Source organism: Ctenocephalides felis, unplaced genomic scaffold, assembly GCF_003426905.1.
Source record: "Ctenocephalides felis isolate EL2017-DRISC unplaced genomic scaffold, ASM342690v1 CF-g0.4_SCAFFOLD_00845, whole genome shotgun sequence".
NCBI classification, from domain to species: domain Eukaryota; kingdom Metazoa; phylum Arthropoda; class Insecta; order Siphonaptera; family Pulicidae; genus Ctenocephalides; species Ctenocephalides felis.
The window spans coordinates 20,649,391-20,676,873 of NW_020536999.1; the positions used below are offsets into that span (position 1 = coordinate 20,649,391).

General features: G+C 29.0%; 1 protein-coding gene across 1 annotated transcript in view; it reads right to left on the reverse strand.

Moving 5' to 3' along the window:
- Positions 1-2,396: 2,396 nt before the first annotated feature.
- The window catches only part of LOC113380355 (Down syndrome cell adhesion molecule-like protein Dscam2), a gene marked incomplete at its 5' end in the record, with an annotated part of 62,649 nt that continues 37,562 nt past the window's right edge, over positions 2,397-27,483 (reverse strand). Inside the window, 26 exon segments of the mRNA XM_026619648.1 lie at positions 2,397-2,652; positions 4,635-4,728; positions 5,152-5,278; positions 10,703-10,830; positions 11,102-11,167; positions 11,248-11,370; positions 11,458-11,601; positions 11,673-11,816; positions 11,880-12,129; positions 12,193-12,426; positions 12,499-12,716; positions 14,373-14,551; positions 15,753-15,870; positions 15,952-16,107; positions 17,496-17,651; positions 17,782-17,976; positions 18,054-18,221; positions 18,297-18,434; positions 18,522-18,811; positions 18,903-19,053; positions 19,122-19,295; positions 19,490-19,609; positions 24,139-24,426; positions 26,099-26,413; positions 26,582-26,743; positions 26,829-26,939. Of these exon segments, the coding sequence (XP_026475433.1) occupies positions 2,397-2,652; positions 4,635-4,728; positions 5,152-5,278; positions 10,703-10,830; positions 11,102-11,167; positions 11,248-11,370; positions 11,458-11,601; positions 11,673-11,816; positions 11,880-12,129; positions 12,193-12,426; positions 12,499-12,716; positions 14,373-14,551; positions 15,753-15,870; positions 15,952-16,107; positions 17,496-17,651; positions 17,782-17,976; positions 18,054-18,221; positions 18,297-18,434; positions 18,522-18,811; positions 18,903-19,053; positions 19,122-19,295; positions 19,490-19,609; positions 24,139-24,426; positions 26,099-26,413; positions 26,582-26,743; positions 26,829-26,939 (4,505 nt within the window).

The following is a 27,483-nucleotide window of genomic DNA, read 5'->3' on the forward strand; positions in this document are numbered from 1 at the left end:
TGGACCCCACCAAATATCACCCCCTCCCCCACCCAAAATCTCGTGTATTTTCAGTACCTAGAGAAATCTTAAGATTTTTGGATTTTTTGGAAAAATTCTGGATTTTTTTAAAATTCAGGTAAAAAATAAAAACACGTGATAAGATATCACTAGAAGCCCCTCCACCAGGTGATATTTTAAATTATTGATAAATTTATTGGCGCTTGTTAAATTTTTCTATTATAATTTTTTAATCATCTTTAACATTATAACATTATTTTTCTCCATCATAATGTATAGTAATTTCCACGTGCATGTACGAGAAAATTTCCAAGCACAACAAACTACGACTAACTTTTTATTTAACAAAAACATACTTAGAATGTTTTGTATTTAATAGTTCATACTGTAAATATGTTTACCAATAATAAAAAATCGATAATTTTAGAACACACCTCGCACATAAATATAAATATAAAAAAAATCAGACCATTGTTCTGAAACTATTGAACACAAACTATATATAATAAAACCCTCCTATAACAGCGTTAATTATATGTGTGTGATTAAATATTATAATAATAAATTATTGTTGATATAAATCCAAACTAAACAATCTTTTCATTTATGTCGGAAGCCCCCAGAGGTTATTTGAACTTAGATAACAATTTTGTTGAAATAGAGTCTTTATAATATATGCATTAGATTAAATGTGGCTTTCATGTATCACGACACATAATTAAACACTCTTTGTCTGTTTGTTGTTTTTATCTTTTTATGATAATAAATGAAATTTGTATTTTACATAAAAATAACATTTACATAACGAGTAATTAAGAATCGTGATATTGACATTAAAATCATAACATGGAATTATCAGAAAAATATGGGAAAAAATTGTTATGCATTGCGAAATAAAATAATGAAATGAACTTACTTGAATTGCAAAATTAATTTAGAAAGTCATGTATAAAATTATTTACTTAAAAAATAATTACTGACTCATATTTTTCGACATATGCAACTTTTACGTCCGAATATACACCAAAATATAGTAAATTATAACTATTGTAATATAATTAAACATAATCATTTATGTTATGTAAATAACACAATTAAATAATTAGAAAATAATACTTGTTATAGTTTAATTTGTGATTTTATGATAAAATGTAATATATGAATAGCTACGGAAAACGGAGCCAATATTGTAATATGAGGCCAACTAATAATAGAAAATATATAAAATCAATAAATTGTCACATCAATTTGTTTTTAAATCAATAAATAATTTAAAAAACAAAATAATTAAATAAGTAAAATATTTTTCACACTATTTACAAATTTATTCCGTCATAGAATGAGGAAGTAGTTTCCAAGTTAAAAGTATATATGCAAATACATATATTTAAATTTTTAAATATTTGAATAATCTGATATAATTATATCATTACCATAATTTATCATTATGACATATGTATTCTATTATTCAAATAACTAGTAGAAATAAAATTTGGCACTTAAAACAGACCTCAACAAATGTCATTTGTAACGGGAATAATATAAGATATTTGGAAATACAATTATCTATTAAAAAATAGTTTTTATTTATATATTAAATATTTTTTATGTAAGTTAATTTATTCTTTTATAATAAAAAAAATCAAATAAGTTATTTCAAATGTTGATAATTTCATTAATTCAATAATTTGTCAATACAAAATTTAGTTTTTGTTTACAATTATTAAATATTTAATATAAAAGTTATTACGTGTACGTGCAGTCTATAATAATGAAAAATCTTAACAAATTTTATTTGGAATGATGAGAAGATTATTCTTTTTCATAATTAATTATTAATTCAATATAAAATTTAGTTCTAGAAATATTTTATATAAAATTTATTATGTGCGTACTAAATGAATTTAATTTTCGTTTAATATTGAAAAATTTACGATTATTAAAAGTAGGAATTTTAATTTGTCAAGTCTTATTATTGAATCCATATATTAAACAAAGTGATACATTAAATCACACATTAAAATTGTTTTCTTATAAAAAATGAAAGAGTCAGCACAAAATTCTTAATATAAGTAGATTTATAAAAGTTGTTAAACGATATATTGATCCATAAAATGATTTTGATAATCATTTCCTGATCAGTATAGCTTTAAATAGGTACTATACAAAATAATCAGTTTATATAAAATTGTAACCAACTTTTTATAGCACAGAAGATTTAATTTTTATTTCAAATTTGATGCCCAAACATAACCAGTCACAAAACTTTCACAGATAGAATCCACTCTCAATTTTAAATCTATAAAAAATAACTTATCTACTTTCTTATATCATTACCTAAAGCCATTCTTGGAAGCTCCAAAAGCTCACAGCTTAAGGAGCTTTTAAAATATTTCCTATACGGCTATCGAATAATCACTCGGGTGCCCGCTCAATCCACCTCCTCCGCCGCCTCCAGAGCCGGAGTTAGGGGCTCCTGAATTAGGCCGGGCCCACAGGGAACTTCTCAGGCCCAATTTGAGATTTTTCATCGTGTCCATATCGCATTCGGCTTCTGACAGTTCCAGCCTGTCGCCAATACCTCTGCCTTGAAAGTTAACAAAAGCAGTTTTTTTCAAGGCATAAGGATTGTCTAAAAGAACAATATTCTATCTTAAAGGACATAGAAATTTGGAAAATTATAGTAAATTATTGTCAAAAATATTTGTGGCCAATTTTGTAAAGAATATTAGTTATTGCACTTGATTCTCATGGAAATGAGAAGTTCTACTCTCATCTAATAAAATGTATATCTATCTATGATTAATGATAATTATTATGGTCTTAAAAATATTCAAGAATACCTTTGGATCAAAATTGGATAAATTTGGTAAAACTAATATTAAAAAATCTAATTATAAATGTTTTATAACAAATCATCACATTTTATAAATAAATAGTTTTGCTCAATTGTATAATTGTATATAAAATCAATAACAATCCAAGATTTCAATAAAAATATCTATTTAATCATCTTGTTCTGGTTATCGATTTATTTACATTTTTTTCATAAATTCAAATATCTTGTAATTTTTTACGAAATTAACATATAGTCAATCCATAATTATGTTTTTATCACTAGGTATTCCAGAATATTTAAAATTCATGATATTTAATTTAAATGATATATGTGATTCCATTTAGTACATTTTAAACTGAGTCATACATTCGGAAAGGAAGATAAATTTAAAATAAAAATAAATAATAAATAAATGAATTTTATTTAAAACGTATATTTAAAAAATATTTTAACGTATTATAATTAACAGTATGTGAAAAAATACATAAAATTGGCGAATACATTCAATGCATATGTTGAACTAGAAGCATTGTTTCTTAAACTAAGAGCAGAAATTATTATTAATTTATATATATTAATATAGGTGAAATATTAAAATTAATTGCTTATTTCATGAACAAAGATATTTCATTTATTTTCTCAGAAATAAATCTCTAAATATATTTTATTACACGGAGCAAATATTTTATCAAAATTCAATTTTAAAATGCTTAAATTAAACAAAAAAGAATCTTTCCATACCTCAAAGTTTGAGAAACAATGCACTACAGCGTAGTCTAATGATAAATATTCTTATTATGGCTAATGTTAAATATTTTCCATGCACCTTGGTGTCCTTCCGGCCCTGGTGTGTGCATAGAAGCCCTGAGTGCGGCTTGGGGTCCTGCAAAACCGGTCTCGGCAATGGACAGAGATCTAGCCGCACTCCTGCCAGGGGGCACCCATCTTAATTAAATATATAAATTGGAGAGACATAATATATAGGAGAAAGGATAATATATGATTAAAATATTTTTTTAAAAATCGTTGACAAAAAATAAATAAGTTGATGCTAATATTCGTTGATAATTAACTGTTTACTTTGTTTTGAAGCATTATAAAAATTCCAAGAATATTCATTTAAAATGTCAGACATATATGCCTGACATAAGCTATTTGGTAGAAGGTGAAAATAAGTTCTAATATAGAGTCATAAAAATAATAGTTCTAATAATTAGAATAATAATAATGTCAGTAGCGTTCTAATATAGAGTCATAAAAAATAGTGGTTTTCCATGAATTTTGGCACCCAATTTCTTCATCTTTTGATACATTAAATTTTCTTGATACATTTTCAGCTAATTTATCTAATAGAGTTACCATGGTTCATGTAAAAAAAAATTAATGTAAAAAATTCCAAAATGATTCTTCGTAAATAATACTTTAAAATATATTTTTTTCTAAAATTTTATTCAGAAAATTCTCATATGCATCAATTAGAACAGTTCAAAGAACAAAGCATTTTAAAGATATAACAGGAATGATGTAGATTAAAATTATTATTGGCAACAGCCGGTATAGCTGTTTCTTCGTAATTAATAATTCAAAAGAAAAAAAGCTACAAGTTATAACTTCTAATTTATTCTGGTCAAATAGGTTCTGATACTGAAAACTATCCTGAAGGATACATGCGACTTATGTGTATATATTACATCTAGTTTTTTCAGAGTATTTATTTGGAATATATATATATAAATATATATATATATATATATATATATATATATAATATAAATATTTTAAGACAATTCATTACCTGGTACGCCCCCTTCTTGGTAATGATTTTTGTTCTGACATCGGTGATAAATCCGAAGACGTACTAGAGTGCGTTGTTCCATGGTATATTAGACCTAAAATAAAAATCATAAGCATAATGTTTAAACTATTTTCACAGACAATATTTTAATATTGACAAATCAAAATAAACCAGGCATAAGTTACTCAGCCAATGGCTTAGTATTGCTCAATTTTTGTACTTGAATCAAATTCACTTCAGCAGAAATTTTAGTTAAGTTTAGTTTTATATTGCTGTCTCCAAATAAAAATATTTCTTTCCCGGCATTGCTGCACCAATAAAAAGTCAGCCCTATTAGATAAATTCTAATAATACAACCATCAAATATGGATGGATTAACCATTGGGTTGTCATCTTAAAATACGAAGTAAGGAAAAGTTACAGCCCAACAGCTCATAAGACGTAAGACTCAATTTGATACAATACAATACAGCAGATTGCTGTGAAGAAATGAAGAAAAAAGTATTATATTGCATACCGTGTTTATGTTTCCCTTCTAAATGATTTGAAGATTCTGTCCTACTGGAAGTGAGTTGTTCCTGGTCCGATTCAGAATCACTTTCGATATCAGTTTTTCGGGCATGGCGCCGTCTGCCTTTTCCAACCTAGATGAAAATCATATATTTGATCAACAAAATAATATAATAGCTAATATATATTATTTTTTATCTGTGAGAGCCTGGTTGAGAACGTGGACTAGCACGAACTAGTCGAAGATTCGATCCCGATCTCTGTAAACAGGCAACATGATATCCATTTTCTACATGGGATCATAGATTTTATATACCCCAATTGGAAATTGCCTTTCGTAGTTTGAAACTAAAAGTTGACAAAGTATATCTAAATATTCGCTGATTACTGTTGAAACAAAATAGAAATATTTTCTGGTTGAACTTCTCAAAGCAGGTAGGTTTAAAAACCAAAGGTTCTCAAAGGTTTAGTACTATAATTTCTTAAATATTATATTCCATGGCATTAAAAATAAATTATATTTAAGAGTTCGATCTTAACAATGACTAATACTTGATTATTTATATTTTTTTAGTTATGACATTGACATTGAATGATCACACTTTTCATCAACAACCCAAGATCAAATTTACATTTCGGCATGTACTTATTTGAAACAATGATTGCCATAAAACTGATGACAAGAAAAAACAATTTTTTTAAATGGTTTTGAAGATTAGAATTAATACTTTGGGTTATGACGTGAGCGTAACTAAATTCATCAATAAAATTGAACTTTGATCATTGCATGAATATAATGATGTAAGTGAATCTGAATTCACATTGTCGAATCTCAGGTGGATGGATATTATGTAAAAGACAATCAAATGATTGAAAGACACTAAATATATTCTTAGAATAATTTCTATATTAGTTAAAATGGGCAGCACGTGGCAGAAGTCTTGCAACCACAAGGTTGTAGGTTCAAAACCCGCGTTTCTTGATATCAAGCGGTAGTTATTTTCATATCTATGTCAAAATATATATCCAAAAGCGGTAGTTATTTTCATATCTACGTCGAAATATAGATCCAAAATGTATTTGCAACTGATGATTTTTTTTTCCGGACATTGCAAATAATAATTAAGTAAAAATTCTAATCAGATATCACAACTGGGAAAGACTACTGGGTTGTCTTCTGAAAGACATCTGTTAAAATAAATACAACATAACAATCAGTGAAAAATGTCTTCATATAATAGTAGAAAGATTGCAGTTCACATGCAATTAAAAAAATATTTAAAATTTCATTTAAAAACCCAAAGGTAGAATAATTATTTTTATGAGTGTAAAAACCTTATTTTTATCTTTACGCGTGCAAAAACAAGTAAATCATTTACTCGACAACTATAATTAAAAGAGTGCACTCAAACGACAAAACTACATAAAATAACTAGTCGACATTTATTAAAAATTTAAATTATTCTTGGTAAAAATAGCAACTTTTCATAGCTGTGGTTTTTACGCGTCAAGGCTTGACCACGAATAATTGCTGCTTATCTAGAATTAGCATAAACAATAGAGCAAATCAAGGACTAATGATGTATGTTAAAGAAAATTTCATTGTAAAACTAAAACACGTCGAAAACTATATATAAATCCTCAGACGACATGCTTAAATTTCTTAAATCTTTTAGCCAAACATCAATTTTACAAAATGAAGTAAACCAGGTCGTGCCAATGGATATTTTTAAATTCGAGAAATCAATCTTGTCAAGTAGTAAATTTATAGCAGTCACAAAATTGACTTAGGATATAGATTACTATAAAAATAATTGAATTATGGTCTATATTTGGAAATCTAACATATAATACAAACATAGAGATATTTTTTGGCGAAAGAAGTAATAAAACCTGTCATGATTAATACTCATCAGTTTATGTATTTATGAAAAAAATTTAACATAAGTATATAATTTACCTACCAAAATAAAAAATAGAGCCAATATAGAAATATTGTAAACCGAGGCCAAAATACTAAATAAATATTTGCAGATCCAATCAATTAGCTCATAATCTTTTACCTCTTAACTTTCCATATACAATTTATATATGAAAACTATATAGTAATTTTCAATATATAAATTTATTTTTACTCCTACTCTTATTAATTGTACCAAGATAAATGTATTTTCTTTCCAACTTTTTTTCTAACTACATGCAATTTTTATTTGAAGTAGAAGTAATACTGGTAGCTAGTGATCTTTCGCACTGAAGGCATTTGTAAATTATATGGTAAAATAATAAAAATAAAATTTGCATACAAATTACCATATCATAATTAACTACCAAGATCAATCTGCAAATCAAGTTATGTAACAATTATGGATAACCCCGAAAGATTTATGTCGTTTGATATAAATAAATGCTGTAAAATTTTGAATTTACTAATGGCAAATTGCTATAGAAGGTTGAGAAAAAATCTTAACTTATTTTAAATCTGTATTTATTCTTGATGAGACCTAAATTTAAATCATAAATTTATTAATTAAAATAATATACCTTTGGGTAGTATAATAATCGTCTTAATTTATCTATCAAATTGATCATAATTGGTTTGGTTTGTTCTAACATAATTTTGAAAATTGTTCATTATCAATTTTCGAAAGTATCTCAAACTGGTTGCAAATATATTTTAAATGAAAATAAACTTGTTGGCATATGTAATTGTTTTTTTTGTTTTTTGAAAAAGTTAAATATTTAATTTTTGTTTTTGACTGAGTATTACCTACACATTATTCATATAACACGAAAAATTGAATAGATTCTATCTTAAAATATTTAAATAAATTTCAAACCTCTATGTTTATTTTATATAGTAAGCTTGATTAATATTTATTATACACATTATATAAGGCGAGCACATTGGTAGAATGTTAATAATTCTTCATACGATCTGCGAAGTTCTGGGACAATACACATACACGTGTTTTATAATAGTACAAACCCTAGTCGAAAACTTACTTTTTTACATATTTTTTTTTATAATTAGTCAATGAGAATATTACATAAAATTATAAGATTGGGGGTTAATTCCCTGTATCTTTGGGAAAGTCATAAATTTTTAAAATTGAATGATTGTCGCAGGGCCGTAATATTTTAGTATGTTTATAAAATTTAGGACGATAATATCTGTCAACAAAAAAGTTTCATCGAAAAACACTTTTTCAACAGTTAATTACCAAGAGAAGACTTCGACGATCTTCGTCCAAAACTGATCAGCATAATTACTAAATAACATTTTTCAAAATCAATTCAAAATTTTTATCTAAAACGTGAACAAATAATTAGCAATAATTAAACCAAATCGAGAAATATATAAAAGCTAAAATATTAAATAATGGATATTAAGTAATATAACAAAACAAAAATAACCGTGTATCAAATGAGTTTTTCATAATAATTTAATTTTTTTTTATTAACTCTTTTATTTACAACTGTTCAGTAAATAATATTTTACAATGATAATAATTTATCAATGTTCCATGATATTATTTTTTAATATAATACAGAAATACGGATTTGCAATGCTAGGATTTTTATTTTTGTTTAAAACTACAATTATTTTTACCTATATCTACTAGATTTTGCTTAAAAAGATTCAAGTTCCATTACAAATTGTATATCAAAATCATTATCGATTTATCAAAATTTCATCATTCTTTACAGGAATTTACACTAGACCTTTTACTATTTGTATAATCTATCTGCCTCATTGTAAACTGGTCCAACAGAGAATAACATAAAGTCATCTGTTTAAATAACAGTGTAACAATTCTATATGATCAATATACTTCCGTGTAATTGATGTAATGACTTACACACACAAAATAAAGCATATGTACATATATGTAAACGTTTGTGTAAATTCTCTCAATGGTTTTGGATGGGTAAATAAATTGGCCTAATTATTTTGGTTACAGACCGCGAAATAAAATATTTAATAAAATATGCGTTATATATAATGTCATTATTATTTTTACAATGATGAGCATTGAATTCAAAACTCAAGAATTTATTTTAGCTACGTCTATATGTATTTTTTAATAATCATGCTCGACAGTTTGAGTTCGTAAGATTTATGTATACATTATGCAAATATAAAAATATCATATTATTATGTACGAGTGTTATTTTAAATATTAAACAAACAAATAAAGATTTTGAAATTTTGTATTTGAACAATCAGTCAATTATTACTGCGTCTTAAAATAAGCTGGGCACTAATAACTAAATACCAAAGTATTTGTGTTATTCATGAAGCAATCATATTCTATTGGAATATTAATTGCCTGCTCACATTGATGTCTAGGCCTTTGTTTCAAAACGTGATGTAAAATTTATAGTTATGCTGTCAAATATCCAATAATATTTGGTAATTTTTGTTATTTATTAACTTTCCTAAGGAGATTTTATTGTATGTTTTTGTCAAAATACTAATTTTATATTTTCTAGATGATTCAAGCCATTCTGAATTGAATGAGACCAAATTTGGAAAAAGTATATGTGAGTAGTCGAACTTTTCTCAAAAATTGTTGAACCGATTTCAAAAAATTAAAAAGCATCTGAATGTTGTCGATAAAGAATTGCGGTGATTAGTTTTGCACAATGACCAACCAAGTCGTTTCTTCGTAATTAGCAAAAGTAAAATTTTTGTCGTGCACGTGCCAGGTAAAGATAAAGGGACAGATATAGGTGAAGGGCCAGGTAAAGATAAAGGGCCAGATATAGGTGAAGGGCCACGTAAAGGAAAAGGATCAGGTGAATGTGGAAGACCAGATAAATGTAAAAGATCAGGTAAAGATAGAAGACCAGGTAAAGGTAGAAGACCAGGTGAATGTAGACGACCTAGTTAAGGTAGAGGACCAGGTAAATGTAAAAAACCAGGTAAAGATAAAGGAACAGGTAACGGTAAAGAACAAGGTAAAGGTTAGTGACTAAGTAAAGGTAGAGGACCAGGTAAAGGCTAGGGACTAAGTTAAGGTAAAGGACCAGGTAAAGGCTAGGGACTAAGTAAAGGTAAAGGACCAGGTAAAGGCTAGGGACTAAGTAAAGATAAAGGACCAGGTGAATGTAGAGGACCAGGTGAATGTAGAGGACCAGGTAAAGGACCAGGTAAATGTAGAGGACCACGTAAAGGTAGAGGACCATTTAAAGGCAAATGACCCTTTACAGGTAAAGGTAAAGGACCAGATAAAGGTGAAGAACCAAGTAAAAGTAGAAGACCAGGTAAAGGATCAGGTAAAGGCCAAATATTCAAATCTTGTTTTTGGAAGCACAAGGCTTTATTTGATTTAAAAAATATGAAAAATTTGGAAAATACATAGGAGAACTGTTTCCCATCTGATTTACACGCCTAACTTTATATAAACATAAAATATACTTAATTCTTAAATGTGGGCGTAATAGAATCATTTGCTGAGCGACCAAAATTTGTTACTTCAGTATTATTGTACTTGAGAAATATTATTTTTTAATATATGATATTATAAAAAATAATAAATTTTTTGATGTTTTACCTTTCTGTAAGGTGAGGCGGCTCCGTAACTAGAAGGCGTCCGAGGTTCTCTCTGAGGTGGCGGAGTACTAGCACAGCCTTCTGTACCAGCTCTTTCGTGGTACATAAATGAATGTAACAGTGTATTACCTGTAAATAAAATAGTATTTGAATTTTTAAAATTCCTTCTGCATTGACTTAGAATTAGCCAGTTTTTTGCTAAACATGTTTTAAATGCACCAGTTACATATTATTCACAAAATCCATTCAGTTTAATTTTTTGTAGTCTCATCTGTGGTTTATAATCTGAACAATTGTAGGAAGTATTAACACAAAAGCAGGAAATGATATTTTATTTAACTTGACAACTATTGCAGTTACTAATTATTACCCCCAGGAGCAGCCGACGCCAATTGGCCACCTGCAGCAAGAGTGCTAGCTTCAGACAACTGGAACGTTGCATAGGGCGAAATGTCATCCGAGGTTTCTAAAAATTTTATAATATAAAATATGTTCAAGCATTTGGTTTAAAAACAAGTCTAAGAAATTTATGATTCAAATCATCACCTGGTATTTTATCCTGTCCAGCTTGCAAGGCAACTTTGTGAATTGTCGCATAATATCGCTCGCGTTGCGCTTCGGCATTTTGCTGGTTTTCTAAAGATTCTTTACGAGCTCTATCTACCTGCCCTGTAACAGTATCATTATTTAAAATAAGTTAATTAATATTCATTCTTTTATTTTTCAATTAATCTTGTGTTTTGAATTATTTCTTACGAGTTTTCCAGCATATGAAAGCCATTGCTGCAGCTAAAAAAACAGCAACTACAGAAACAGCTGTCGGTATGATGACTCTGAAATCGGCATAACCCATTGAAGCAGAAGAGCCACCTAATTTAACTAGTTCAGGGGGTGGTGGTTCTGAAATAATATGACAAACAGTAAATAACTAAAAATTTATAATGGAATAAGTGTGACTCAAGATAGTTTACCTCCATCCTTGGTCAAGGTTACGAAACTGAAATCAGCTTGTGATTGACCAGCAATATTATGAGCTTCCATTCTTAATCTATACAGAGATGCAGGCTGCAATCCTGATATAGTAAATCTCCTTTGTGGTTTCAGTGCGTTTGAAACTAAAATGTACGAAATCACGCAAGTTATTATGCAACTGTAACTCTTAGCAATTTGATCGTTACCTAAAGTCCATTCGGCATCATTTGCAGCTCGATATTGAAGCACAAAATATAATAATGGACAACCATTATCAGGCCAAACATGTAATCTTAGAACTACTGAGGTAGAATTTGGCGCAAGCAAAGCTCCAGAAGCAGGAGTTCCTGGAGCCTGTCCCTGAGTTCTCACCAGTAATGTAGGAGAAGCAGACGAACTGCCTATTTTATTTCTTGCTGTTAGGTAGAGATGATATGTACTGCCACATTGAAGTCCCTGATAAAAAATATAGAATATAATAATTATATTAATTCACAAATCTATTATTTATATTTTTACCTTCAATTCGTGACTGGAAGCATGTCTGGACATAACCATTTCTTCCAAACTTCCATGTGCACGTCTGTAGTGCAATGTGTATCCACTTAGGGGTGCTGCACCAGTATCTCCAGATTTCCAGTGAAGAAGAATTGAACTAGATGTGGCAGATGTTACGTATAAGACTGGTGGTCCTGGAGGTATTTGCACGATGAGATGATAAGTTAGACGATCTGTGCCAACCCCATTGTCGACCTTGAAATTTAAAAAAGTTTTTAACAAAATTACCAAAAAATAAAATATTTAAACTGGAATTCAAATATTTACTTGACAGGTATAATTTGCACTATCACTCCTCTGCAAGGCATTTAGTTGCAGTTCTCCAGTATCCAAAAGTTGTGCATTATGTTGAGATCCTGCTCTGAGTGGAACTTCACCCCGAAGCCATTCTCGTCTTGGATCACCAACGGCCTTACATTGTAAGGTTACAGAACCGCGCCAGGGGCGAACTATGGGCCCACCAAAGGATGTTATACGAGCTGGCACTGGGGAAAAACATGGACTTTAAATAACTTAAACTAATTTTGAAAATTATTAACTACCCGAAGAGTAGTATTAACTACCAAAAATCCGATTCGATAATTTTATGTTTTCTCGACGTCAGAAGCCATTCTGAATCGAATGAGACCAAATTTGGAAAAAGTATGTGTGTGTGTGTGTGAACAGACTTTTTGCCGTAAATCGACGTTTTCTCAAAAACGACTGGATCGATTTCAGAAGTTTAAAAGCCATTCGTATTTCGATGAAGACTATTGTTTGTCAGTTTTGTGCTTTTAAACTCGTTTTTGTGACTATTGTTTGTGATTTAAAAAAATCAGAAACAGTTCGAAAGATATTAATTGAAAATGATACCGATTAGTTTTAGGTGAAAATCTACCGAGACGTTTTCTTGTAATTAACTGTTGAAGGCGATATTTATGGAACTTTTTTTGGTGATATATATCATGGTCTTATAGAACCTACTGAAATATTACTGCTTTACGACAAGTAGCTTAATTTTAAAAATTCAAAGTTTTTGAAAAATAAGTAGTTTTGTTGACATTTGTTAAAATTAAAATTAGATGATTTAGTTAGTATAACAATGGAGTACTTGGTCTTAATGAACATACTAAACCATTAAAGTCTTACGGATACTTGTTCAATTATAAAAATGATTGATTTTTGAAAATTTTCTTTTAGAAAATACTCCGTTAAGTGTTTGTTCATTTTCAATGATGTGTGATAAATCCATTAGGAATACTTTTAATCACTCATAAATTAATTTATATTTTATTGATTAAGTCGATTATTATGCCTCAAGACTAAATACCAATACCAACTAGTTTTATATAAAGTTTTAATTATCTATATCGAACTTCAAGGTTGAAAGGTTGAATTGAGAGCTATTATAATAATTAACAATCTACTAGTTTATGTGACATAGTAGGTATACATTTGGATCAAATTAATAATAAATTGTAGTTTTTTGTCATTCTGGTATCTACATTGTGGATAAGGAGTACTAAAAATAGTTATTGGAATGTGCATGCAATTTCAAATATCAATATCATAAACTTCTCGTTTTAATAAAATATCTATGCATAAATATTTTAATTCTTTATCGCTGCAGAAATTAATCTAGCAGTGCACATGAAGTTATCTTTTAATATTTCCGACCGCCAATCGATTTCAAAATTAAACTAATAATTTTAAACATAGGTTTGACAAATTATACAAAAAGCTTCCTGTCTCATAAAATGCGTTTATGTTTATATCCATGTTTTCATTGAAAATTGCTACTGTACAAAACCAGTTCCACGCAACGGCGGAAGAAATAATGAAACAGCCTTGTAAAAACATCCGCCGGTATGTACAATTGTAATCTATTCATTGATATTGGCAACTATTCACTATCCAATGATTCTATGGTTAATAAAAATCCGTAATGGGCGTTAGCCAAATTTCTAGACCATGGGTGTGCGTGATGTAAAAATAAATTGGTATATTTAGATATACCTGATCACATACATAGGTGCATATATTTGCCGGGCAATGGTTTGCGATGATGACTGTCGTGTTTTAAAAATAAACTGAACCGTGGAAAAAAGATACATGGTAGTTGATTTGTTTCAAGCAATATGAGGTAGAATTACACCATTTACCTCTATTGGAAGAAATTTGAGAGACAACACGAGAACTTTTGCCTTCTCCGACTCTTGTTGAAGCTGTGACCCAAAATTGGTATTCAGCATGTTGCTGCAAATCCTTGGCTTCAAATGTTGTTTGTGAAGAAGCTAAATTGCGTTTATTGTGGTTAAGTTCCTCTCGTCCTTCCACGGCCCTGTACAGCAAAAATTTATTTAAAAATTAATACAGAATGAATATTTTAATAAAAAATTTTAGGTACACGGCTCTGTAGAATAAAAGTTTATATAAAAATACAGAATAAATATTTTAATAAAAATTCTTATGTACACGGCCCTGTAGAATAAAAGTTTATAGAAAAATACAGAATAAATATTTTAATAAAAATTCTTAGATACAGTGTTATTTAAGGAATTCTAGATTTTTGTACAAAAACTATTTACGGAAATATATTTTGCTCCTTTAATTAGTTTTTGGATAAGAAATTACTAATACAAGGCGTAACATACATTGATAATATCATAATCAAAATGATACAATTGACAAAGAATTGTCATAAACGCTATATAACCTTAAAATGCAATTTTATAACTAGTGGTGCATGGCATTGTGCCTTAAGGAAATTTGCTGGAACTTTTCGTATCGTAACAAAATATTTGAGGATTATTAAATGTTTTCAAATAAATTATTATAAATGCTGATTGTCTAATGATTGTAAGAATTATATAAACTGAATTACAAAGTTTAAATCACTTATTTAAAGTATATAAGTGAGCTTTAGAACTTTAGCCAGAATTAAAATTAAAATCTGAATTGTTTTCGATATACATAAAAAAAACTTTGAAATAAAAAAAATCCAAATGTGATTGTTTTGTCAATACAAGGAGAAAGTTTTTTGAATGATTCAAATCGGATGCTTAGTTCTCTTGAAAACTGCCGTTTTTTTACATCTAGCTCTGTATCTTTCAAATGGCTGGACCTGGCCGAAAACTTATCACCACTTCTCTCAATCAATGCAAATTGAACGTTTTCTGGATGATTCAAATCGGATACTCCGTTCTCTCAAAATGCAAAAATTTTCATTTTTGATTTTCGGCCCATTACTATAACTTACCATACGGAAAGTTAAAAAAAATTTAATGGAAATTTTTGAAAATGGTGTGTAATAAAATTACGAATAACATAAACTGCTAAATTTTTGCATATAATTTTGCAGTAATTTTTCCATAACACCTTAAAGAATGTTTCAGTAGGGATTTCTTGGCATCTGATTTGCAAAACTTTCCTGTTTATAAATTCCGATTGAGTATGTACACAGTATATACTGTTACATTCTGTATCTTACGCGATAAAATATGTAGCTAGTAAATTTAAAATTGTATCAAAAATACATTTACCTTATGTATAAAATATATTTGGTGATTATTCCATTAGGTTCTACTGGAGGCAACCACGAAACAAACAACGACTGAGGGGAACTGACTACTACTTTGATATCAGCTGGTGCTTCAGGTACTAGAGTAAAAAATAGTTTTACTATTTTTAGTACCATTAATAAAAAATATATATTAAAACTATCATTAATTATTTTAATACCATCTTCCTCAGTTCGGCAATGAGAAGTTTGTGTCAGTACACCATCGCCAATTCTGGTAAAAGCTAAAACTTGCATACTGTAGTTTGTGTATCTGCGTAGTCCTGTTAAAACAGTTGTTAGGGCTGTTGTTTTTCTAGTTTCCATATCGTCATTGACTAAAGATAATAAAATAAATATTATTTATTAGAAAAAATTATATTTGCAATATCAAGTATATAGCATATTGTCTTCCATTTGTGGAATTGCTGAGTTCAGCTCAAATAAAATAATAAAAAAAGATCAACGTTTTTTCCCAGAACGTTTGTATCTTCTAAAGACAAATTTTTAGAAATCAATGATTTTTATAATTAACACCAAGTACTCTAAACTTAATTTAAAATTTTTTAAAAACTAAACTACTTGTCGTAAGGCCGTAATATTTCAGTAAGTTCTATAAGCCCATGATATATATCGCCAAAAAAAGTTCCATAAAAATTGGCTTAATTTTTTTAACAGTTAATTATAACCCAGTATGCTTTATACCTAAAGAAAAGACCATTTTCTCAGAACCTTTATACAAATTCCTTACAAGTCCCTTTGTAAAAATTTACAACTTATTTGGAATACAATTCTCATTTTATTTGTTGTACACTTAACTATTTATATACAAGCACCTATTTTTTTTTCAATTTGAATTATTATAATATTTATTTAATTATTGTTATGTAAAAATTGTTAAGTGTTATATTATCAAAATAATTCGTGTAATAAATTCTAAGTTAATATTCAAACACATAATTATTTTATTGTAAATATTTTTAATAAGCTACCAATTCATCGACAGTTTGAAATTTTCTAATCAAATTTAAGAATGCGATTTAAAAATAATCGTTTATTATACTTTTTCGCAATATTGCAACATAAGCTGTTATAAATTAAATTATCGGAATATTTCATAAAAATAAACACATTGCGATTGATTGAATTTAAATTATTTCGTCAATGAAAAGTATTGCTACTGATTCAAATTTTCCATTTATAAACTATAAATCTAATGTTATAATTTCATACGAAAGAAATTAAACAAATTGTATATAAAGTAGAGGAATTTAATACAATGACTGTTTTTAAAAAAATGTATACATAATTTTTAAAGATAGATTTGGTTAAAAATATGCTCCTGGGTAACATGCAATGATATCGTCTTCTAAGTTGAACGTTTAACACAGAACCCTGGATTTATTTTTAGTCTTTGGTATATTTTTAAATATATTTAATTTGTCTTTATATTTACAGTCTATTGATGATAAATGAATACTATTATTCAAGAAAAATCAATAGTTTACCATTCTGGTCTTAAACAGTTTTTGCATCGAAAAGAAATATGTTGCTAAGAGTAAAAATTCACAATATTCAGAGTAATATTTAAATTTATGACTTTTTCTATCTTTTTATTATTGAAGATTTGATAATGATGATAATTAATGTAAATAAATTCATATAACACACATTTTCTACATCACTAGAAAAGGGCACAAAAGGCACACAAAAAGATATTACTTACGTCCAGGAATGTGATCTTCCACAACTGGTTCATAAAATAATTTATACCCTTGCAAAAGACCATTGCAATATTCAGGAGGTGGTGGTTGCCAAGACACTTGCAAAGATTGAGAAGTCAGAGCTGCACATCTTACATCTTCAGGTGGCATTGATGGAACTAAAATGGTAAAAAATGATTGAAATTATCTGAATCAAAATAAAATACATTTTCTATATGTTTATTAGAATATCTAAGTGAATTAACAAAGGATAGACGTGAAAATTAAAATTACAATTGGTGTTTTTACCATCTTCCATTGTTTGGACAGAGGCTGGTTCTGAAAGAGGTCCTGGTCCAATTTGGTTAAATGCCTGAACTACTACAGAATATCTAGAAAATTTAGCTAGACCTCCTAGTAACAGCTCTCCTGAACCATCTTCACCATCACCAGATACAGAACTAAAATTGTAGTGTGCTGAAATTGCACTGTTTGATCTATAACCTGCAAAATGTAATAACGACTATCAGTCTTGTTTATACCAATAAAAATGAATTTATTAATATTATAATTATTCTCACCAACGTTGTATCCTTGAATTTCCCCATGTCTTAATTCTGCCAAAGGTGGAGACCAAGTAACTAAAACTTCTGTGGAAGAAACAGGCCTGGCAGATAATTGAAGAGGTGGACCAGCTGGTCTTTGTGGTTCAGTACGAACTGACAATTCGGTACTTGGTGCACTTCTTCCTAAAATTCAAGACAATAACAAAGAGTAATTAAAACATGGTTTAATATGATTTTTAGTAATTTTTTAATTTTTACCTGCTGGTCCTTCTGCAATTACCCGAAATGAATATCTCGTTGCTGGTTTCAAATCTTCAATTAAAGCACTTGTTGGTGGTTGTGGAGATGTTACACCTGGTTGGTGCATTCCTGTTAATTCTACTTGCTGCCAAGAACCTGTAAAAAAGATATCGTGGAGATGCAACTTGGTGACATAAAAATTTATTTTATTAAATGTGAAAAAATTAATCGATTACTACTTACGATCGCCTTCTCTATATTGTACAATATACTTTGAAACATCCGAAGAATCAGCAGCCCCACTGGAGCGTCTGATCCATTTAATATTGACAGATCTAGAAGACACCATGGCAGCCTCCAAAGCTTCTGGTGCTTTTGGTGGTTCCTGAATCAAAAGTTGCACCATTTGTTGGTCTCTTCCATATTGATTAGAAGCTTGACAAAAGTAGACACCACTGTCTTTAGCTTCGGTTGCTGATATCATGATTTCAGCACGAACTCCATCAGGTGTTGCATCTTGTTTGACGGCCACCCTGATAAAATAAGATATAACATATATATCTTTCCAAAAAATTTTAATTTGAAAAGATCTACAATTTTGATAGTTTTAAAATGTTGAAGTACCTATAATTTGTAGATGGATTCATCTCTTGTTTTCCGCCACGAAGCCAAATAACATTTATAGGTTTGTCACCACTAACATCACAGAACAATACAGCCTTGTCACCTTTTTTGACAGTTACCAGACGAGAAGGCGCAGAAAAATATGGAGATGCTAAAATTGCAATATTTTAATAAAATTCAAATATGAAATTTAGATGATTGGAAGAAGAATAAACTTACAATTGACTTTTAATTGTATTACTTTTCCTATACCAGTACCAATACCATTATTGGCTTGGCAGAGGTAGTAGCCTTCTCGATCTTCTTTGACATGTTGTAAAAGCAATGTGCCATTTGGTAAAAGTTTTGTGTACGGTCTTTCTCGTACTTCTTCGTAATCTCCAGATTTACCACCTAATTTAGAATAATATACATTAAAATTGGTGAATTGATATCTGCACTTAATATAAATGGATAATAAATTCCTAAGTTAATTTTATTTATACAAAAAGGATCAACATGTTCAAAATAGATTGCAACCATTGACAATGAAGGATGTATACAAAATTTATCGTAAATAAATATTTTAACTATTTATTTATCATTACCAATAGCTTTTTTCCATACAACAGTTGGTACAGGAACACCCTGAGCTTGACAATGTAAAGAAACATGACGATTTCTTTCAACACTTATATCAGCTGGTTCAACAACCCATCTTGGTGGAACTAATTATTTAATTAATAAAAATAATGTCAACACTATATAGTTACTTAAAAATTTAGCATAGGCAGAAGGCTATTAAACTTAGAAATACGAATATAACTATCGTTTGTTTCAATGGATTTTTTTCCAATTTATTAAAATAGTTTATAGACCATTATTGATCAACTAATATTTAGTTTTCATGAGTCGACCTGTGTAATGTCTAAATGTATAATTAAATATATTGATTCTTGAACATTCACATTTATATCAAATTATCTATTAAAAATACTGGCTTAAAATGGTGTCGATGGCTTTCTTAAGTATAATTTATAATTTTACAAATTTGAGCAAAAATGGGATATAATTCTTCAAAATATTTATATTTTGTAATGAATATATTTGTCGCATTTTCAAAATTTATATAAGCACAAATGTTTAAAATTTAAAATATTTTTTTACAATATATTTTCCGTAAAAGCCCTCTGCCACTGCTACAAAATTTATTTATACACTAATTTTATTTACAATTTACTATTTACAAAATTCTTAATTAATATGTACAGCCTTAACTCTATATTTACAGGGTTTTATCGTAGAAAAAATAGTAAACAGTAAAAATCGAAAAATAAATTTTAAAAAATTATTAAAAGAAATATATGGGTGTAAAAACGACGCGGCTTTGTCTCATTATTTAATATAAATATGAGTAAATATTTTTGATTATTTGTTGTTGTGTGTAAATGAATATGTATAAATGTAAAATTAAAATTAAATTAGTTTTGGATGTGACAAACAGAGATAGAGGCGTAACATGGGTCTAACTACAAAAAATATTTGGACAATGAGAAACATCACTTTGTTGTAGAAGTTATAGCACATTGATTTTAATTTCAGTATTTTGATAAAATTGTATAATTTAATTTATTTCAATGTAAGATGTTATTTATTGAGTGATTCTTTTAAATACAATTATTAAAAGATTAAAAAAGTTCTTAGATGTTTTTTTCCTGAATTTAATTTTATTTTCTAGTTCAATAATTTGATAAATATAAAATTAAAGCGTTTCAGATTTTGGAATATATTGCATAAAAACAGGATGATCGAGAAAAATGTTCATGATACATATAATAGTTTTGGAATGTTTCAAGATTTGAAAAATTACTAAAAATGAAATCCAATAAAATTTGATAGCAAATAGACAGCATTTTCAGTACAGTTTTTAGTACCAAGAAAGAAGGATAAGATGTTATGTAAGTTGTTATGGCAACGCTATGTTATTGTCTATTTTACGAAAGAATTAGCTTTAAAGAAGCAATTTAAATAATATTTATTCTTTTAACATTTATAATCATGTCGCTCTAAATATGCTATAACCTCTCGTTAGACAAATAACATTACTATTAAAAAAAATCTAAGGACAAAAACAAATGATAAATTTAACAAAAAGCTCTAAAAACTCAAAATTTTTGTTTTCAACCAAAAAGGACGTAGGATGATCAATGTCTAAATTTGTTAGCAGCCGCATGTTATCTGTGAAAAAAAGCTGGTTTATGTGCTATTTTCAGTGTTCTTACTTAAAAAACAAAACAAAAGCAAATATTAAAAAAATATTAAATAAATTAAAACAACAAAAATATGAAAACTAAAAGAATAAAGTGATAATAAAAATTGCAATTGGAAAGTTGCAAGACATGACACAACACCAATATTCTTTTCAAAAAAAGCTACAGCTAATAATTTGGAAGAAAAATTATGCATGCACAAAAATAATTTATATTCAAAATCTAAGATAGATAATTTAATAAGTATAAAAAATAATTTTAAAAAATATTTAAAATTTCAACTAATTTTGTTAAGTAGAATTATTTAAAAAAAATCTAATCATATTGCCAATTCTCAAAATTCATTTTTATTCTATGATTTACAATTATAAAAAAACATAAAGAAGCGTGCTAAAACAAGTCATCATGCACAAGAAGAAAAGAAAAAACATTTCATACATGAAGAATTATTAAAAATACATGTATTTATAATCCAGATCAGATAAAAATAGATACAAGGAAAATATATAAAAATAGAATTTTTTTCTTTAAAAAAAATGAGAGAGTTTGGTGCAAATTTTTACCTTTATTCACATGACAAGATGTGTTTCAGGTAATTGACAGACTAAATAGTAATAATTATGATATTTATTAAAGTTTTCACTTTTTCTTCCGTGTTCAGGTTTTGTCAGGGATAAAATAATTGTCCTACATGGAATTAAGGGTCATAAGTATAAAAAAGTTATTATTCTATTAAAACCTTATTTCCTTGCAGGTCAACTTTGAGACAATTAAAGTAAAAACAGTGATAAGGCGAATTAAATATATTTTTGAATCATCAAACATTCCAACGGCGTGCGAAAGCCTGTTTAGGAAAATTTGGGAGAGGGTTTTATTTGATTTTTAAGCCTAATTGCTCTTTTCATATACAATTTTATCATTTTTATGAAACGAGCATACTTAAAGATGTATCCATAAGATTCTCACTACATTTATTGGTAAATCTTAATTTTGATTAATTAATTAAAATTTGATCTTATGTACATACATCGATTACTAGAAGGCATAGAGGCGGTCCTAAAGTATTTTTGTGACAATTTTTTTACAACACAATAAATTTGCAAAGAAAAAGTACAAAAAACTGGTGTATTTGTTCTGTGTATAATAACAAAAACCTTGTAACAAAAGACCTTTCAAAATAAATATAAAATTTTTGTTAATTATAAAAAATAATAAAATGGGTAGATTTATAAAAAAAACCTATAAAATAAAAATTATATATCCTAAACTGGAGATTTTTTGATTTATTGGTTCCTAGAAGAAAATTGATTAGATGTTAGATAATCCCTATTGATCCTGTTTTGGTCAATTCTGTGCGATGCACGAAATTACTTCATAAATTTTCATAAAATAATAAATTATATTTTCATTTAAATGGATAATTAAAGTAGTTTAGTCTTTAAATAATAATTTTTTAAAATTATTATTCAAAAATTTTTATATAAAATATTTAAGTATATGATATCTATAATAAAATGTTCATATTAGTATAAATATTAAAAATTAACTTATTTTAAATATCATATTGAAGTAAATTCGAGCTCGACAATAAAATTCAGTTCCCTAAGACTGGTAAATATTTCTGAACATATTTGGCACAAGTCGAATAGTCGAATACTATATTTAAATGTATGGTGGATATGAAAATTATATATTTTAAGCGGTTAAAACGCTCAAATGAAAGATCTTATAGGTCAACTATAAGATCTTTCAGGTCATAGGTCTATGACCTGATATGTATAATATCAAAAGAAGGTGAAAAAAACTAGAAAAGTACCAATTTGTCTTTTATCAAGACCGAAGGTATCTTTATGTAGAATTAATGACACATAATTTTTTAAATCTATTCGTAGAAATTTAGCACAATTGTCTTACAAAATTCATGTACTCATCTTCTTTATTTATTCTAAGACTACATGTCGGAAAGACTAACATGCCCATTGAAGTCGTGACCATTTTCAAGACTTTATATAACTCTTTTTTTCAAAAAAGTTAACTAGAAGTATGTCAATTATTCAGCAACATCTAAGATTTATTTGTAATTTTTGGAACAAATAATCTTTAATTCATAAAATTTATGGAATACAGCTGTACTCCCGCTTACAAGTGACCCGACATACGTTAGTGAATTATTACACAGTTAGTCATTTCAATTTAACTATGATTGAAATTTTAACTATGCATGTACAGTTATATACGACGAGTTCTTGATTTTTACTTTTTGTACATTTACAAAATATTATGTACTTTTATAACCATGCTCTGAAGAAAGGGATCCATATCTCTAGAATTAAATCGTAAAATTATTGGAAAATATGAAAATGGAGATGCCGAAATGGAGCCGAGCATAAAACATGATAAATACGTACTATGTTTAAACAGATAAAACTTATAAAAGATATAACTCCAGATAAAAGCCTTAAAATAATTTATAAGTACTTTTCTGAGCAGGCACCCGTTCGAGCAGGCAAGTTGTCTAACACATTTGGGCAATATCATGAATGGTCTTGAAAAGAAAATAATTGAATGAATGAATAGTAAATTTAATATTAATAGTCAAAAAACTTAACAAAACGAATATTATTCAAACGAATTAATGGCATTTTTATGGAAAAAATTGCATCGAGATACGAGCGATTCGACCTACAAGCATGGTTACGGAACGAATTAAGCTCATATGACGGTATTTTATATAATATTTAAATGATCTGCTACTGATCTGCAAATGTAGTTTATATTGATTTTCACTTAGTTTGTCTGGTATGGCTTCCATGACTCTATTCCTATATACGTTTTAGGGTGCCACTCGTATGCGCAAAATGTTGGCATGTTTTATTTCAATTACCGACTTGTTCCAAAACTTCTACGAAATATTTACCAGTCACCCGTGTAAAAGCAGTAGTTTTGCAAATGATTCGATCATTCGACGATTCGCCTTCCTTTGATACCTTTGACTTGCAACCTGGCCGACAGTCGCACTTCAGCGGCCGGATTGCTAGCGACGCAAGTATAGAGTCCACTGTGATCAGCTGTGAGCGAAGCTATACTTAGAAGGGAAGAATACGAATCCAGCGATGTAACATTTGCTTTAAATCTTTCCGAAGATAGAGGTTGTCCATCCTTCAGCCACCTTATGGTGAGAGGCTGGTCGCCGCCGGAGACGCCGCAGACGGTTCTCGTCCGCATCGATTCGGCGAGGCCTTCTTGGAAGGAAAAGGGCTCGATAATGGGAGGAACTATAGACAGAAAAAGAGACAATACGTACGTCAAACACCTTGAACACTTAACATTGGACCATAGATTTGGAGCTTTTGGAGATTATATTTACATCATTGCTGGAGCTGAGGAAGAATTAATCAAAACTAAGGCAAGAAAGAAGTGAAAACGTAAAGATGAAAGAGTAATACACTAGGTTCTGTTTGGAATTCGAGTTATGAGGTGATAAGATATATACATCACAAAATACATTTCAAAATTAAACATTTCGACAAAATCTGATACAAGACTTCTGGGGGAATAAAAAAACTTCAAATTTACAATCTGCAAAAAAGACAAAAATGAAAACAAGTTTGATTATTAAAAATGTTGAATAAAAAACTATAAACAAGTGAGGGTAAATGGGTAAAAATATGCTGGTCTCAAACTATGGACTTGCATGAGTTATGAGATGATAAGATAATATACATTGCAAATTAAGGGATCGATTCTGCCGCACTACAGACCAGTGTTATGGCAAGGCTTAAAAGGTTATACTTCAACTTCCATACATTATGCTGCTAAATCATACTGAATACTGTCAAAATATTATGTATTTGCTATGCATTCAGGCGTTTTACACAAAACCTACAACGCCACTCGTATGCTATAAAGCTGTGTCAGAAAGAACGTGTTATCTAAGATCATTTTTTGACATTTGTACGGCTTCTAGATTAAGTGTTCTATCTGACAACCTGGAAAAAACGACTGACTACACAGCAACTACATGACTTTGTCAATATTTAGTATGGAAAGTTCTTCATAACATAGCCTTGCCAGACCATTGGTTATGCGGCAGAATCGGTTCATAAATTTCAAAATTTAACATTCTGACAAAAACTTCTGGGAGAATGTAAAAACTTCAAATTTGCAATTGTGCAAAATGACAACATGTTTGAAAATTATTGATGTAGAAAAACCAAGTGTACACAAAAAAGACAAAATGATAAAAATCTGTTGGTTCCAAGCTATGAACCTGCAAAAATAATAATAGTCAAAACTAATATGAATCAACGGTGATTTGTCATAACTCTAATAGTACGGCTGTGCCACTTTTTTGTTCAGCAATAATTTTGTTTATTTACCAATTAGCTGGAAGAAAAGTAAGTTCAATAGCAAATTCAATATGATAATCTGCCTAAGTGCAAATACTGAAAATCTAAATATTTCAGGCGACTGTCAGTATCATAACCTGGCACAACCGTACCTAGCCTTTCCTAGTGTTTTGGTAGGATATTATTATTCAGTAACACTAATTAAAAAATGAATAGTACAGAATATAATGGATACTATAGATTTAAGATTTAAAAGTATAAAATCTTATAATATTTTTATCTGATTGTAAAATTGAAACGCCGACTGGTTCCACAATCTTGAAATTTCGAGTGTGTTTATTTAAATTTTATTTTCTATTATTTTTATCACCTTAACACTCATCCAAACATGTTAACATTGTATATATATATAATAAATATAAAAATTAGATAAAATCACAAAACAGATAAAACATCAAATATATATAGATGTCGATGGATGCTTTTTATGTCAACTACTTGGATGCATTCATTATTTCGATTCCAACGTGCGTTATGATCTGAATTCTTTGGTTCAGTCGAGCTTTGTACATATCATCCTCCACCATCAGTCATTTACCATTAACCAAAACACGTTGCCAGCGAGAAGCCTCAGCTGCCGAATTTCTGACGGTGCAAGTATAATTTCCACTATGTTGTGGCGTCAAACTGTCGATTACTAAGATGCTGTTGAACTGATCGACTTGGGTTACAGATTGGCCGCCGTCGGCATTGGAATTTACTTGATTTTGAGAAGCGTCCAGTTGTCTTCCGTCTTTGCTCCAAGTGGTGACCAAAGGGAGGTCGCCTTTAACGACTGTGCAGGTTAAGCTGGCGCGTTCGCCAACGTTAAGGGAAACTTCGGCGCTATGGAACGGGCTAAGTTTGGGAGGCACTGAAAACATATTTCGGCAAAAAAACAGCTATAATTTTGGTCAAATTGTAATTGTCAATTACTTTTTTTTGAAACCATGTTAAAAATCTAACATGAATTAGTTTGTCATAACTGAGACAAGTATTTGGAAATCAATTTCTTGTACAATTGTAGATATCATGATATTACCTATAACAGTAACTTCTCCACTTCTCCTAGCACTATGTCCTTGTTTATTCCTGGCCCAACATGTATAAACTCCGGAGTCTGCATTTTTTTGAACTGGACTGACTACCAAACTTCCATCCGGCTGGACACGTTGTCTAATATCTTCGGGTAACTCACGACCGCCTTTAAAAAGTTACACGTCAAGAAATAATAAATTACTTGAAAATTTATAAAATATTTATGAAACAATTTGTTTAATGTTTCGTACTCCGTTCCCAGTGAATTTCCTCTATGGGATACCCTGCCACAGGGCATTTTAGTTGCATTCCTTCACCTGCTACTGCGGTCACTTTGGGAATTAGTCGGATGTAAGGCGCACCTGAGGAGAGAGATTCCAAGAACTTAATATTGAATAATTGAAAAATAAGCTAAAGTAATATCAATTTACCATAATTGAATATATAAAAATATTTTTTAGTATCACTAACTCTATTATCAGATGATAATAGAGTTATAATATAAAATAGAAGATAATATTAAATATATAATAATTATATCCAAGAATCAAAATTACTTCACCAACACCCTCAACGCATTTTATTACGAGTTTGTGATTACATTTTAATAAAATACCGAAAGGTGTTGTAATATAATATACTTCGCTCCCTTTCGGGCGAGATATCCAATAAACACCTTTAGAAAGTGATTAAAAGGTATACAAAGAAATTTCGAGAAGCGCGCATTTAAAATCGAGTTCGGAGAGAAAACTTTTTTAATTTAACATGATTCGCAGAACTCAGACTGACAAAGAGCGGTTACTGACAATGGAAAACTCTCAGTCAGAGTAAATTTCGAGAATTTTGATTCATCAGAAGCTCTGGTGTCTATTAGATGACTTTTGCTCTATCTTATGCATTTAGGAG